Source organism: Hemiscyllium ocellatum, chromosome 45, assembly GCF_020745735.1.
Source record: "Hemiscyllium ocellatum isolate sHemOce1 chromosome 45, sHemOce1.pat.X.cur, whole genome shotgun sequence".
In the NCBI taxonomy this organism is placed as follows: Eukaryota; Metazoa; Chordata; class Chondrichthyes; order Orectolobiformes; family Hemiscylliidae; genus Hemiscyllium; species Hemiscyllium ocellatum.
The window spans coordinates 16,837,449-16,853,315 of record NC_083445.1 but is presented as its reverse complement, the minus strand read 5'-3'; the positions used below and the strand labels follow the sequence as shown (position 1 = coordinate 16,853,315).

Below are 15,867 nucleotides of genomic sequence, written 5' to 3'. Positions count from 1 at the left end.
GAGCAAGTCAGAGGTTAGGAATGCTCAAAGAGTAACTTACCTCCTGACTCCCCAGATATTGTCCATCATCTACCAGACACAATTCTATGTGATGAGATGCAATGGAATATAACCCACTTGCCAGGACAGGTGCAACTCCAACAACATTTTGAGGAGTTTGACACCATTCAGAACAAAGCAGCCACTTATTGGCACCATATCCACAAACACACACTCTCTCCACCACTGACACTCAGTATCACCAGTGTGTACTCTGTACAAGGTGCACTGCAGTAATTCATCAAACTTGACACCTTCCAAATCTATGATTGCTTCCATCTAGAAGGACAAGGGCAATAGATACATGGGAGTACCAACCACTGCAAGTTATCCTCCAAGCCACTCACCATCACTGCTTGGAAATATATTGCTGTTCCTTCAATGTCGCTGGGTTAAAATCCTGGAATTCCCTCTCTAAGAACGTTTTGGGTCTCCCTGGAGCAAATGGACTGGAACGGTTCAAGAAGGCAGCTCACTCCCACTTTCTCAAGGGGCAACAAGGGATGGGCAATAAATGCTGGCCAGCTAGTGATGTCAAAATCAAACAAATAATTTTAAAAAAAAGAGTACAGGGACATAGTGCTGATTCAGTTGAACATTGCTACCTGCACATTTGAGATACCAATCCTTGTTTCTCTGCTCAGTGGGTGTCGACATGACCTTCTCCCTGAATCTCTTGGTTTCTTATCTCTAAGTAAAATTGTTCCCCATCTAATGTGCTGTAACATCACGGGTTACCAATATAACTCTCCAGTGTAGAGTCTAAGATCTCACTGTTTCTACATTTTGTCTAGCCTGATGGTTTCTCTCAGTCTCTGCGACTGAATTCAGATTGAAAAGACTCATGCAGTACAGAAGCGGCCTTTGGCCCATCCATGATGGTAAAAACAATGACTGCAGGTGCTGGCAACCAGCTTCTGGATCAGTGGTGCTGGCAGCATCCAACGAGCAGCGAAATCGACGTTTCGGGCAAAAGCCCTTCATCAGGAATAAAGGCAGTGAGCTGGAAGCATGGAGAGATAAGCTAGAGGAAGGTGGGAGTGGGGAGAGAGTAGCACATCTATTCCAAACCGTAACCATAGTCACATCATCTGTGACATTATCATTTGCACATCTCGTGATCTTAAACAATGTCTACTTGAGATTTACCAAATTGAATCCTGGGATGGCAGGACCAAAGTATGAATGGAGATTGAGTCAGTTAAGATTGTAATTCACTGAATTTTAGAAGAATGAGTTGGGGGGGGAATCTCATAGAAACCTCTAAACTTCTAACAGGACTGGCTAGGTGAGATGCAGGAAGGATGTTCCTGATGGTGGGGGAGTCCAGAACCAGGGGTCATAGTTTAAGGATACGGGGTAAACCTTTTAGGACTGAGATGAGGACAAATTTCTTCACCCAGAGAGTGGGGAGCCTGTTGAATTCACTGCCACAGAAAGTGATTGAGGACACAAGATGATGTGTTTTCAAGAAGGAGGTAGATATTAGCTCTTATGGCTAAAGGGATGACGGGAAATAGAGGGGAGGACAGGATTAGGGCATTGAGCTTGATGATCAGTCATGATCATACAGGATGGTGGAGCAAACACAAGGGGCAGAATGACCTACGCCTGTTCCTAACTTATATGTTTATACATTAAGCCTGTTGCATTATTTAAAGACTGATCTGTGATCTAACTATTCAAATCTCTTAACATCCTTGGCAAGCAACAAGCTTTCAAGTTTCATATTCAAATTTAACAACTGATCTGGCGTCAATTCCCTTTGACTGAAGAGAGTTCCAAACATTACCACCCTTTATTTGTGGGTCAATATTTTATCAATGAATCAAGAAAGTAGCAGGTGAGTTAATGGATAGATGTGTGGCCCGCTTTCTGAGTGTAACCTTTCTTTCATTTACAGCTGTTGGCTACAATTAGAGAAGGGATTTATCTGGAGTTTCCTGGGACCTGTTTGTTTCATCATTATAGTAGGTATTTCATTTTCATTCACACCATTAATGTTAATGTATTGTTAAGATTAAGTACTTGGAACACATATAAAGAGAGACTGCTGGGACACAAGATTGGTATGTAGGAGGCAAATATACATAATGCTGCATTCCATGAATAACCCCTTCACCAAAAATTGTAGTAGAATGGTTATATAAATAGAGTCTCTACAATGTGGAAATAGGTCCTTCAGCCCAACAAGTCCACACTGATGAGTATCCCACCCAAACCCATTTCCCCATACCTTATTACTCTACATTGACCCTGACAAATGCACCTCACCTACACATCTCTGAACCCTATGGGCAATTTAGCATGGCCAATTCACCTAACCTGCACATCTCTGGATTATGGGAAGAAGCCCACATAGACACAGGGAGAATGTGCAAACTCCACACAGACAGTACCTAAGGCTGGAATCAAACCCAGGTCCCTGGCACTATAAAACAGCAGAGCCACCATGCCATGGCTGGTTTAGGAAGCAGTGTGATGCTAACAATGTGGATTCAATTCCCATCACTGGCTGAGGCTACTAAGATGGGCTTTCCTTCTCAGCCTCTCCCCTTGCCATCTCTCTCTCTCTCTCTCTCTCTGTAATGGTAACACAACTGTAAAGTATCTATAATTTCATGTTTCCCCGACCGGTTTGAGATTGCATCTTTGGGGTGGCACAGTGGCTCAGTCGTTAGCACTGCTACCTCATAGCGCCAGGGACCCAGGTTCAATTCTAGCCTCAGGCAACTGTCTGTGTGGAGTTTGCATACTTTCCCTGTGTCTGCATGAGTTTTCTCCCACGATCCAAAGACGTGCAGGTTAGGTGGATTAGCCATACTAAATTGCCCATAGCATCCAGGGATATGTACATTAAGTGTATTGCTCCGGGGTAAATGTAGAGTAGTAGGGGAATGAGTCTGGATGAGTTATTCTTTCAAAGGTCATTGTGACTTGTTGGGCCAAATCGCCTGTTTCTACACTAGGGATTCTATAATTCTCTGAACTCTACTTGGAAATAGTTAGTATTTGTCTAATATGGAACTCACACCTTGCATAAGATCTGATCATGGAAAGTAAAAGCTGAAGACCCTGAGGTGTTTAACCAAATGCCTGATTTGAATCCTGTATCTACTTAAATTCCCAGATCTCACTCCTTGCTAATTCCAGATCCTAAAGCAATGCACAGCTTGGTCCTTCCGCGAAATGCAGTCCTTACTTTAATCCAAATTTCTAAAATTGTTCTATCCAAATTAACAGGTTAATACCATCCTTCTCATTTCTATACTGCTGATACTGCAGAAACAACTCTCTGGTCTTAACACTGAAGTGTCGAAGATTAAAAACAAACGGTGAGTTCAGTAAATCGATTTCTGCTTCTCATGTTGTGGCGATGGAGGAGGTGGTGATGTTGTGGTATCAAGATCAGTAATGCAGAGACCCAGGGCATTAGTAAGGCCGCTTTTGGAATACTGCATTGAATTCTGGTATCCAGAGGGCATAGAATCCCTACAATGTGAAAGCAGGCCATTCAGCCCATCAAGTTCACATCAACTCTCCAAAATGAAATCCCACCCAATAATCCTGTATTCCCCATTGCCAATCCACCTAACTTAGACATCTTTGGATTGTGGGAGGAAATCCACGCAGAAACAGGGAGAACATGTGGAGTCCATGCAGACAGTCACCTGAGGGTGGAATCGACCCAGGGTCCCTAGCACTGTGAGGTGGCAGTGCTAACCACTTGGCCACCATGTTACCCTAAGGTTTAAGGTGACAAGGGAAAGATTTAAAAGGGACCTAATGGGCAAATGTTTCACACAGAGGGTGGTATGTGTATGGATTGAGCTGTCAGAGGTGGAGGCTGGTACGATTTCAACATTTAAAAGACATCTGGATGGGTGTATGAATAGAATAGCTTGGAGGGATATGGGCCAAATGCTGGCAAATGGGACTAGATTAATTTAAGCCATCTGTTTGGTATGGACAAGTTGGACAGAAAGGTCTGTCTCCTTGTTGTACATCTCTATGTCTGTATGATTATTTCTGTGTGTTTTAATTCCAATTTAATTCACTTCATAAAACCTGGAAGTGAAAACTGATCTGGTTCACTACTGTGCCTGTAGGGAAGGAATTCTGCCATCCTTACCCAGTCTGGCCTACGTGTGACTCCAGGATCTATGTGATTGACTCATTGACTGATTTCAGAAATGGCTTGGAAGCCACTCACTTCAATTAGGGATGAGTAATAAATGATGGCCTTCATGTTCGTGTACCAGATGAGCTTATTTACAACAATCAATGGTCGTTTTATGAGACTTGGGCACCTTGTGGTGCAGTGGTGGTGTTACTGCTTCTGAGCCAGATAGCCTGGGTTCAGGTCCTACCTACTCCAGAGCTGTGTAATAACATCTCTGAATGGATTGATTTTTTAAAAAGCTCCTTTTATGAGACTAGCTCTTAGTTCCAAATTTTTTAAATTGAATTTAAGCTCCACCAGCATGAGATATGGTAATAGAATAGAAGCAGGAGTAGGCCATTTGGCCCGTCAAGCCTGCTCCACCATTTATTAAGGTCATGGCTGATCTATCCATCTTCTCAGCTCCTCCTACCTGCATTATCCCTATAACCCTTAATTCCCCTACCATGCAAAAACCTATCCAACTGTGTCTTGAATTTTATTTAATGAAGCTGCCTCTAATCTTCCTTGGGCAGAGAATTCCATAAATTCAGTACTCTCTGTGAAACAGCAGTTCCTCCTCATCTCTGTCCTAAATCTACTCCCCCAATCCTGAGGCCATATCCCCTCATCCTCGTCTCAATCACCAGCAGAAATGAGTTGTCTGCCTCTATCTTATCTATCCCTTCCATAATTTTATATGTTTCTATGAGATCCCCTCTCATTCTTCTATATTCTAGCGAGTACAGTCCTAGGTGGCTCAACCTCTCCTCATAGGATAACCTCCTCATCTCTGGAATAAATCTGGTGAACCTCCTCTATAACACTTCCAAAGCCAGTATATCCTTCCTCAAGTAAGGAGACCAGAACTGAACGCAATAGTCCAGATGCAGCCTCACTAATACCTTGTACAATTACAGCAGAACCTCACTTCTCGTAAATTCAATGCTTCTAGCAATGAAAGCCAGTATTCCGTTTGCCTTCCTGATTACCTGTTGCACCTGCAAATCAACTTTTAATGATTCATGTACAAGAACTCTTAAGGCCCTCTGCACAACAGCATGCTGCAATCTTTCACCATTTAAATAATACTCTGACCTACTATCTTTACTTTCGGATTGATTTGGGATGGTACTTTTCATATCGCTATAAAGTTCCCATGGTTCTATTTCAAAGCTAAATAGAACATAGAACATAGAACAGTACAGCACAGAACAGGCCCTTCAGCCCACGATGTTGTGCCGACCATTGATCCTCATGTAAGAGGAACTTCTCTGGTGACGTAGCAACCATTCATGTCTCATCTGACCCCCATAACATCCTTCATGTGGGAGCAAGCCCTGCATAAATTGGCTGACAATCTTATTGGCTAGCTAATAATAGGAGCGAGAGGTACGGATAGGTGTTTCTGCAGTCAGTTTAAGACTGAGATAAAGATGGTTTTCTTCTCTCAGAGGGTTGTGAGTCTTTGGAACTTCTTACAACAGAGAGTCGTGGGGCATAGTCCTTGTGTATGTTTAAGGCAGAGACAGGTTCTTGATCTGAAGAGGAATCAAGGGTTACAGGGTAAACACAGAAAAGTGTATATTGGGAGTGTCAGGTCAGCCATGATGAATGGTGGAGCAGACTCAAAGGGGCCGTACAGCCTCCTCCTTGTCCTATTTCTTTACGGTCTTCTGGTCTTAGATATTACTGCAGGATGGGATCAGGGCCAAGGATGTCTCGGAGTGACCATGGTATCTGAAGGGGAAAGGGAAGCACTGAGAGATCGTGGTTTATACTGGGATGAGTGACATAGGTAGAAAGAGGGCTAAGATCCTGCAACAAGAAATTAGGTAGCACATTGAAAAGCAGGAGCTCAAAGGTTTGACATCTCTGGATTTCTCCCAATCCAATGTGCCAAGAATACATGGATAAAGCACATGAATAAAGCAGGGGCAGCACAATGGCTCAATCGTTAGCGCTGCTGCCTCACAGCGTCGGGGACCTGGGTTCGATCCCAGCCTCAGGCAACTGTCGTTGTGGAGTTTGCACATTATCCCAGTGTCTGCATAGGTTTCCTCTGGGTGCTCCGGTTTCCTCCCGCAGTCCAAAGATGTGCAGGTTAGCTGGATTAGCCATGCTAAGTTGCACATAGTGTGCAGGGATGTGTAGGTTAGGTGCATTAGTCAGAAGTAAATGTATGATAGGGGAATAGGTCTGGTTGGGTTACTCTTTGGAGGGATTCTGTTTGGAATTGTTGAGCCAAAGGGCCAGTTTCTGCACGCTAGGGGATTCTAATTCTAACGTATGGCCAAAGAATTGAGGTCTATAGATTCCTGATCAATGGGTTCATTTCTGGGAATACTTGAACCTGCTTGTGTTTTACCCATAACCCTTGATTCCACTCCACATCAAGAATCCAGTCTGACAGATTGAACCTGATCTGAAATGGGACCAGTAGGGGGATTTACTCTGCTGTTGGTGGGAGCTAAGTTAATTTGGCAGTGAGATGAAATATGGAAAGGAGGAACAATTCGTTTCCGGATTGCAAGTTCAATAGTTGAAGGCCACTAGATGGAATTTGTTGGGCACATAGTCTCAACCCACTTCTTACAAACTCACCATTGGGATGGATCATCAGAACCCAGTGTCCAGTGCATGGCCTATCTCAAACATGGCAGTTATTCTCAATTCTTTATCTCCAAACAATCTGCCGTGAACTGCATTCTATACCTTCTTTGTTGCATAGAGCTCTGAGCGGGTTGCTACAGAATTGCATGCAGTAATTGCCACCCAATGTTCAGAGGAAAGATGGACCTTGTGAGAGACAGACTTGTGGTTCATGCACTCCAAACAGGCTGTGTAACAATGTAGCTCAGCTTCACATAATCTGCAAATGGTTAGAGTATTACAACGAGGCTTCATTTTGTTTAGACACCTCTACTCTTCTAGATGGACCAGTAACTTCAATTCCTAATCCATATTTTAGTCTTAAAGGAACTCACGCACAATATGGTGACAATAAGGGAATAACAGTAGTGGCCAGCATTGTTTTTAAATGTGCCAACTAAGATAAACAGGGCCTTCAGGAAAAACAAGAGATAAACTGTGGTGGTAATGCAAAAAAACTTAAAAATAAATATATAATTCCTTGCTTCACAAACTTTGTAACAACATTCAACTCTGAAAAATGTTTCAGAGAATGATACAGAAAACATTTCAGAAGACCCATAGGAGCAGGCGTGCAGCTCTAAGGCAGAGGCATAGCTCCATAGCAACACAACGGGCTATGGAAGCAGTCCTGAGTCCAAGCTGATTCAGTCTGAACTGACTGGACATTGACAGCTGCATATGTGCCCAAGCCCAATTCCCTTCGGAAAACTCCAACAAAGCAAGAATTCAAGCTGAAGGGGAAGTAACTTTGTTTGAAAGTTACATATCCTATTGGGCATTGCTGCTAGAGAATATAGAGGAAGGTCTGGGAAACATTAAAGATAAATGACCATCAGAAAACAAAACACATATTGCAAAAATGAAGAGCCACAGTAAATGGCTAACCGCCAAAGCAGATAAGCAGAGTGTAATTTTAAGAATTATATGATTCTGATCTGACAGAAATATTTTAAGAGACAAGAAAAATGCAATGGAAGTCTTAGCAAAGTCACAAGTCACACGATAGTCCAACAGACCAGACCTGCAAATAGTTTCTAAAGTCTTTCTCGTCATAAATGCCAAACAATACATTATCTCATGGTTTACAGAACGTACATAACAAAAAAAAACTATTGTTGAGGGATTTGGGTGAGAGCCAATGCTCATTGTGCAGGGTATGAGCAGGACTGGACAGAACATCAGATAAGTAAAAAGTGAGGTCTGCAGATGCTGGAGATCAGAGCTGAAAATGTGTTGCTGGTTAACGCACAGCAGGTTAGGCAGCATCCAAGGAACAGGAAATTCGACGTTTCTGGCCAGAGCCCTAAGGGCTGATGAAGGGCTCTGGTCCGAAACGTCGAATTTCCTGCTCCTTGGATGCTGCCTAACCTGCTGTGCGTTAACCAGCAACACATTTTCAGAACATCAGATAAGCCAACCCAAGTTGTGGTTAGCTTATGCATATCATATTTATAGCACAGAGGAAGACCAATCGACCCATTAACCTGTGCCAGCCAAAAAGAGTAGGCCAGCCTAATCCCACTTTGCAACTTTTGGACTCTAACTTCAGAAATTTGGAAACTTGAGAGCATATCCAAGTACTTTGAAAAGCAATGATGGTTTCTACTTTTTAACCACGCTTTCAACAATGGGTTTTACACTCCCACTTCCCTCTGGGTGAAAACATTTCCACCAATCTCCCTCTAATCCTCATTAAAGGCTTTTAATCCATGTTTTTTAGGTATTAGCCTCTCTCTAAAAGAAACCAGTCTATATCAGTAAAGGGATGGCCTGAGTACCAACCTCTTAATTTCTGCAATCACAAAATGTCTTCACTCGTGCTTTTAGTTGCTTTCTAGTAGTGTCTTTGCTCTGAATTAACCCAGGATTAATTAATTAAGCACGGTGAGCATAGGTCAGTTAGCAGACTGTCCTATTCAAATAAAAAAAGATTGAGCACTACAGTAATAAATTTGTTCCTTAACCATAGAGTTACACCATGTTTTTGTTTTCCTCATAGGACAATGACATTTAAAGTCTTTGCACAGGTGTTTGTTCTGGGATGTGCCTGGATCCTTGGCTTGTTTCATTTTGGGAAAGGAACTCTGGTGATGGCCTATTTATTCACCATCGTCAACAGTTTCCAGGGCACCTTCATCTTCATCATTCTCTGTGTTTTGAATAAACAGGTATTGAATTTCATCACAGAATTAAAAATCACACAAAACCAGGTTATTGTCCAACAGGTTTATTTGGAAGCACTAGCTTTTGGAGCACTGCTCCTTCATCAGGTGGTAGTGGAACTGAAAGCTAGTGCTTCCAAATAGACCTGCTGCACTATAACCTGGTATTGTGTGATTTTTAACTTTGTATACACTAGTCCAACACCGGCATCTCCAAATTATCATCACAAAATGATTACAATGTAATGGGGCCATTCGGCCTAACTGGCCTGCTCTGTTTCCATGCCCTGGACCCAATCTACTGCCTTTTCCCCATATCCCTGCACACCATTTCTATCCAAATAACCATCCAATGCCCTTGTTGAATGTCTAAGTTGAACCTGCCACCTTCTCATTTCCAAACAGAGCATTTCATACCCTCACTACTCGCTGAGGGGACAGCTTTATTTTTCTCACACCATCCTTGCTTTATTTGCACGTCACTTTAAATCAATTCCCTCTCATTCTTGTTCTTCTTATGAGTGGGAGCAGCTTGTCCCTATCAACTCTGTGCAGCCCACTCATGATTTTGAAAACCTGTATAAGACCTCCTCTCAGCCTCCGAGGAGAGCATTCCCAATGTTTTCCATCCATCCTTATCACTGAAGTTCCTCTTCACTGGAACCATTGTTCTAAATCGTATCTGCACACTTTCTCCACCGTGTTCACACTTCCCTGTAACGTTGCACCCAGAACTGTAAACAGTACTCCAGCTGAAGTCAAACAAGAGTCTCATACACTTAGCATAGCAAGGCATTACAGGACATAAGGTCCTTGTTTGATGTTTCACTTCCTCATCGCGAGAGACAGGAATGATTTTGTGGTTAAGTTGCCAAGGATCTCTAATTTTATACAATTTTTCTGCTGTGTCTGCTGGACAAAAGGTGAGGAAAGAATACCTTCAGTGCTTCAGTGGAGTGAGGAAGACAAGTTTATGGTCGGAAACAGCGAGTGCAGGTGTGGTGACAGCAACACAGGTGAGTCAAAGTGAATTGGAACCACCCCGTGCTGCAGCTGAGGAGTCATTGTTCGATTTAGCTTTGTTGATAGCACCGTTGCTTTTGAGTCAAAAAAGTTAGGGTTAGTCCCACTCCAAAATCTCAAGTGTTCACAGTCATAGAGATGTACAGCACAGAAACAGACCCTTCGGTCCAACTCATCCATGCTGACCAGACAAGCTAGACTGGTCTAGTTCCAGAACACACCAGATGGCCTCCTCCTTTAAAGACTGCAATTTCCCTTCCCACGTGGTTGAAGAGACCCTCCAACACATCTCATCCTCGTCCTGCACCTGTGCCCTCAAAACCCACCCCTCCAACTGAAACAAGGACAAAACCCCCCCGGTCCCCACCTTCCACCCTACCAACCTTCGCATAAACCACATCATCCGCCGACATTTCCGCCGCCAATATTTCCGCCACCTCCAAACGGACTCCATCACCAGGGATATATTTCCCTCCCCACCCCTTTCTGCTTTCCGCAAAGACTGTTCCCTCCGTGACTACCTGGTCAGGTCCACACACACACACACACACACACACACACACCCACAACTCTCCCCTCTTGGCACCTTCCCCTGCCACCGCAGGAAATACAAAATCTATGCCCACACCTCCCCCCTCATCTCCATCCAAGACCCCAAAGGAGCCTTCCACATTCGTCAAATTTTCACGTGCACTTCCACCAATGTCATTTATTATCTCCATTGCTCCTGATTAGGCTCCTTCACATTGGGGAGACTGGATGCCTTCTTGCAGAGTGCTTTAGGAAACTTCTCCGGGACACGCAGACCAATCAACCCCAATGCCCTGTGGCCCAACATTTCAACTCCCTCTTCCACTCTGCCGCTGACATATATGTCCTGGGCCTCCTTCACCGCTGCTCTCTCACCACCCACGTGGAGGAAGTACACCTCATCTTCAGCCTCAGAACACTTCAACCCAGGGCATCAATGTGGAGTTCACCAGTTACCTCATTTCCCCTCCCTTCACCTTACCCTATTTCCAACCTTACAGTTCAGCACTGTCCCCATGACCTGTCCTACCTGCCTATCTTCCTTCCCACCGATCCACTCCACTCTCCTCTCTGACCTATCATCTCCATCCCCACCCCCATCCACCAATTGTACTCTTGGCTCCCTTCTCCCCAGCTCCACCCCCCTCCCATTTATCTCTCCACCCCGGAAGCTCCCTGCCTTCATTCCTGATTAAGGGCTTTTACCTGAAATGTCGATTTTCCTGCTCCTCAGATGCTGCCTGACCGGCTGTGCTTTTCCACACCACTCTAATCTAAACTCTGATTTCCAGCGTCTGCAGTCCTCACTTTTGCCTTGACCCTGTAAACCCTTTCTATTCTTCTACCCATCCGGATGTTTTTTAAATGTTGTAATAATACCAGCCTCCAACACTTTCTCTGCCAGCTTATGCATGCGCAACCTTTTATGTGAAAAGGTTGCCCCTTGCGTCCCTTTTATACCTTTTCCCCTCTCACCCTAAACCTTATGCCCTCTAGTTTTGGACTCCTCCACCCTGGGAATAAGACCTTGGCTATCCATACCCCTCATGATTTTATGAACCCAGTTGGTGTTCCCAGTGATATACTGAGGCAGTGTCACATTCCCAGAGTTTTAGATGGGACTTAACATCTCATGTGGATATGAAAGATCCGAGAAGTGCTTTTTCTCCAAAAAGCTCCCCCTTGTAACATGGCCGACTCAATTAATTTTCTGAAAAGCATTAAAAAAGGGGTCAGGTCATCCTGTTATATCTAGAACAACTCTCTGTGTGTAGAATGGCCGCTGTGATTCGTACAGGACAGTGGTGACTACACCTCGAAGGCACTTTATTGACAGTGGCAATAGATGTGAGGCTGGAAAAGCCCAGCAGGTCAGACAGCATCGAGGAGCAGGAAAGTCAACATATTGAGCTCCTTGGATGCTGTCTGACCTGCTGGGCTTTTCCAGCTTCACATTTCTTGAGTCGGACTTCAAGCATTTGCAGTCTTTCCTGTCTCCTCACTGACAGTGAGCTGCTTTGGGATGTCCTGAGCTGGTGAGAAATGTGATATGAACCCAAACCGTTCTTACCTGTTTGCTGTCCAAGAGCTGGAGCAAGCTCCTCAACAAATTGTCATAAAATCAGATTTCAGCTCAAAAGACTTTTAGATAAGTACGTGAATAAGAAAGCTTCGGAGGGATATGAGCCAAGCACAGGCAGGTGAGACGAGTTTAATTGGGATGATGATCGATATGGACTGGTTGGACCGAAGGGTCTGTTTCCGTGCTGTATGATTCAATGATTCTAACTGACTAAGTCATCTCATTTTCACTTGGTCAATGAATGTTGAATATGATGCAAATAAAAGTTTTGCTCCTTTTCGAGTTGTACCACATGATCTCTGTGTCAAGCCAGGTCATCCCTTGGTTCACCTTGTCTGTCGGCCCTGAGCCCCTTCTAAGTAGGAGCTGGCCGTAAATTAGTAACCATTACTTACTGAGTTAGTAAATAACTTGGGATTAACTAGATAGTGCTACCAAGCCGAGCAGACTCAGCTTGAAAGAGCGAACTCAGAAGGCCATAAGAGATAGGAACAGGAGTTGGCCATTAGGCCTCTCGAGCCTGCTGCATCATTCTGTGAGACCATAACTGATCCAACATTCCTAGTACACTTTCTTGCCCTTTCCCCATAATTCTTAATTCCCTAACTGATCAAGAATTTATCTCAACCTTAAATATACAGAAGGAGTTCACCTCCGTAGCCCTCTGAGAGACTCGTAACCCTCTGAGAGAAGAAATTCCTCCACAACTTAGTCTTAAATTGGCACTCTTTTATTCTGAGACTTTGCCTTCTGGTCCTAGACTCTCCCATGAGAGGAAGTATTCTCTCAGCGTTGACCCTGTCAAGCCCCTTAAGAATCCGACATGTTTCGATGTGGTCACCTCTCATTCCTCTAAATTCCAGTGAGTAGACCCCAGCCTATTTCGCCTTTGTTCATAAGACAATCTTTTCACACCGGATATCATCCTTCTCAGGACTGTCTCTGAATCAATAATATCTGTCCTTAAATGACAGGACCAAAACAGCTCACAGATATGAGAAAATGAGGACTGCAAATGCTGGAGATCAGGATCAAGGCTGGTGCTGGAAAAGCACAGCAGGTCAGGCAGTATCCAAGGAGCAGGAGAATTGACGTTTCAGGCAAGAGCCCTTCAACAGGAATGAGGCTTATGAGCCAAGGAGGGTGGAGAAATAAATGAGAGGGGGTGGCACTCCACTCCTCTCGGCTCACAGCCTCATTCCTGATGTAGGGCTCTTGCCCGAAACGTTGATCCTCCTGCTCCTCAGGTGCTGCCTGACCTGCTGTGCTCATAGGTATGATCTCACCAGGGTATAGATTTTTCACAGCATGGAGAAAGACCCTTCTGCTCATTGTGTCCACATGTGTCAACAATCATCTATCTGTTCTAACACCATTTTCCAGCATTTAGCCTGTAAGCTGTGGTATTTCAAGTGTTTTATCCAGGTACTTCTTAAATGTCTTGATGGTTTCTGCTTCTACCACTCTTCAGTAGAAAAGCAGGAGGCTGGAAGAACATGATTACCCACCAGCCTCTGGTTGGAAAAAGCCCTCATTGAAAGTTGCAGGCCCCTGCCTGAAAACTGATCACCGGCTTTAGACCATTTACTGAAGGGATATGCTTCTCCTTCCCTAACGAAAAGACCCCAAGTTTACCCAGCATTTCTTAAAAGCCGAATAGCTTGTTTCAAGCCAATTTTTGATTTGAAAGTCTGAGTCCCATTTCCTGATCCTGTAACGTGATGGTGGCTACAATCAGAGCATTGATTATCCAGAGGACCTTTTCAGGACTGAAGGAGGTCATCGGGTCCCTTTGGCCTGTACTGTTCCTATGAAAGAGCTGTCCAGTTATCCTCATACTCCCATGGCCCTTTCTTTCCCTTTTCAAATATTTACGCGACACCATTTTTGTTTGTTACAATTGAATCTGCTTCCACTGTCCTATAAAGTGAAGCATTCGAGATCCCATTATCTTGCTGGCTGCCATCAATTTTCCTCCGCTCTCCCTCAAGTCTTCAGCAACTTATCTGCAACTTTTGTTCACTTCGTTAATTCAGTCATTAATGAGTGTAACAAATTTTTTTTTGCCTTTCAGAGAGAGATGAGCACTGTGGAATCAAAAGTGTAAGGGCCTGATCCAATCTGGAGTATCACAATACGCGATTGTGCAGATAACACAGCTCTAATTTCCTGTGATTGCACCGATAAGGGGGAACTTGTCAATTATTTCAGCAGATATCTACATGAGCAGACATCGCTTTCACAGGGTATGTGTCAAGGCCCAATGCAACATGGCTGTAGAAGTGGTTGGAAGGGGGGGAGGGGGGGTTGGCAGAAACAATAACCGCACTGTCAGTCTTTTTCAGGGAAGCAGAGAAAGGCTTTCATTCAGCACACTGAGCCTCCTCCATCGCTCATGAACTGATCTGTATCTTAACTCCTTCCACCGAACATGTAACCTTTTGCACTGTTGGCCAGTAAAAAAACATGTTGCTGTCACATTTAGAGTACTGAATTGAATTGGCACGTTACTTTCTGTGGGGGAGGGTTTCACATTTTCCATTGCCTCTTTTTGAGAAATCGTGTGGTTTCTAATATTTCTAATACTCTTCTAAATGAGCATCCTCTATTTTTAAACCTCTGACCCTTTGTCTGAGGCTCCCCTCCACCAGCTACCTCTCCACTAGCCCATGAAATCGTCTCAGAAATCTAAAATCTCAGTTAAATCACACCTATCGGGTATCGGGGAGGTGATGGCCTAATGATACTCATAGAATCATCGAATCCCTACAGTGTGGAAACAGACCATTTTGGTCCAACAAGTCAACACCAACTCTCCAAAGAGTAACCCACCCAGACCCATTCCCCTGTTACTCCACATTTACCCCTGACTAATGCACCTGACCTACACATCCCTGAACACTATTAGCAATTTAGCACAGCCAATTCACCTAACCTGCACGTCTTTCACTATTAATCCAGGAAACTCAGTTAGTGTTCCAGTAACCCGGGTTCAAATCCCTCATGGCAGCCAGTGGAATTTAAATTTTATAACAAGAAGAACTAAGAATCTACTGATGACGATGAAACCGTTGTCAATTCTCAGAAAAACCCACCTGATCCATTAATGCCCCTTCAGGGAGGGAAATCAGCCATCCTTACCCAGTTTGAGACAAAAAGGCTGCAAATGCTGGATTTGAGGGTAGACAAGCAAGAGACTGGAAGAACGCAGCAAGCCAGGCAGCATCAGGAGGTGGAGAAGTCAGTGTTTCGGGTATAACCCTTCTTCAGGACTCCCCCTCCTGATGTTGCCTGGCTTGCTGTGTCCTTCTAGCGTCCTGCTTGTCTATCCCTACCTGGACTGGTCTTCATGTGACTCCAGACCCACAGCAATGTGGTTGACTCTCAATTGCCCTCTGAAATGTCCTAGCAAGCCATTCAGTTGTACCAACACTGCAGAGTCTCAGAGAAATGAACTAGATGGATCACTTGGCATCAATCTAGGCACCAGAAAAGGCAACGTCAGAAACAGCCCTGTCAACACTGCCAAGTCCTCCTTACTAACATCTGGGGGCGAGTGCCACAATTGGCAGATGTGTCTCACAGACTAACCAAGCGACTGTCTTACTCACAGAATCATACCTCACCCACCATGTCCCAGACACCACCATCACCATACCTGGATATTTCCTATTCCATTGGCAGTACAGAAAAGCAGGAGTGGCTGCACAATG

General features: G+C 44.2%; 1 protein-coding gene across 2 annotated transcripts in view; it reads left to right on the top strand.

Moving 5' to 3' along the window:
* LOC132835832 (adhesion G protein-coupled receptor E3-like) overlaps nucleotides 1-15,312 on the top strand; it is an 89,658-nt gene extending 74,346 nt beyond the window's left edge. The window contains exons 13-17 of one of the 2 annotated variants that reach the window (XM_060854927.1): nucleotides 1,943-2,009; nucleotides 3,283-3,374; nucleotides 8,856-9,024; nucleotides 9,942-10,034; nucleotides 14,229-15,312. In XM_060854927.1, the coding sequence (XP_060710910.1) occupies nucleotides 1,943-2,009; nucleotides 3,283-3,374; nucleotides 8,856-9,024; nucleotides 9,942-10,034; nucleotides 14,229-14,261 (454 nt within the window). In that variant the 3' untranslated portion in view covers nucleotides 14,262-15,312. The remainder of the gene's footprint in view (nucleotides 1-1,942; nucleotides 2,010-3,282; nucleotides 3,375-8,855; nucleotides 9,025-9,941; nucleotides 10,035-14,228) is intronic. The other variant, XM_060854928.1, reaches the window with a different exon arrangement.
* The last annotated feature ends 555 nt before the right edge of the window (nucleotides 15,313-15,867 follow it).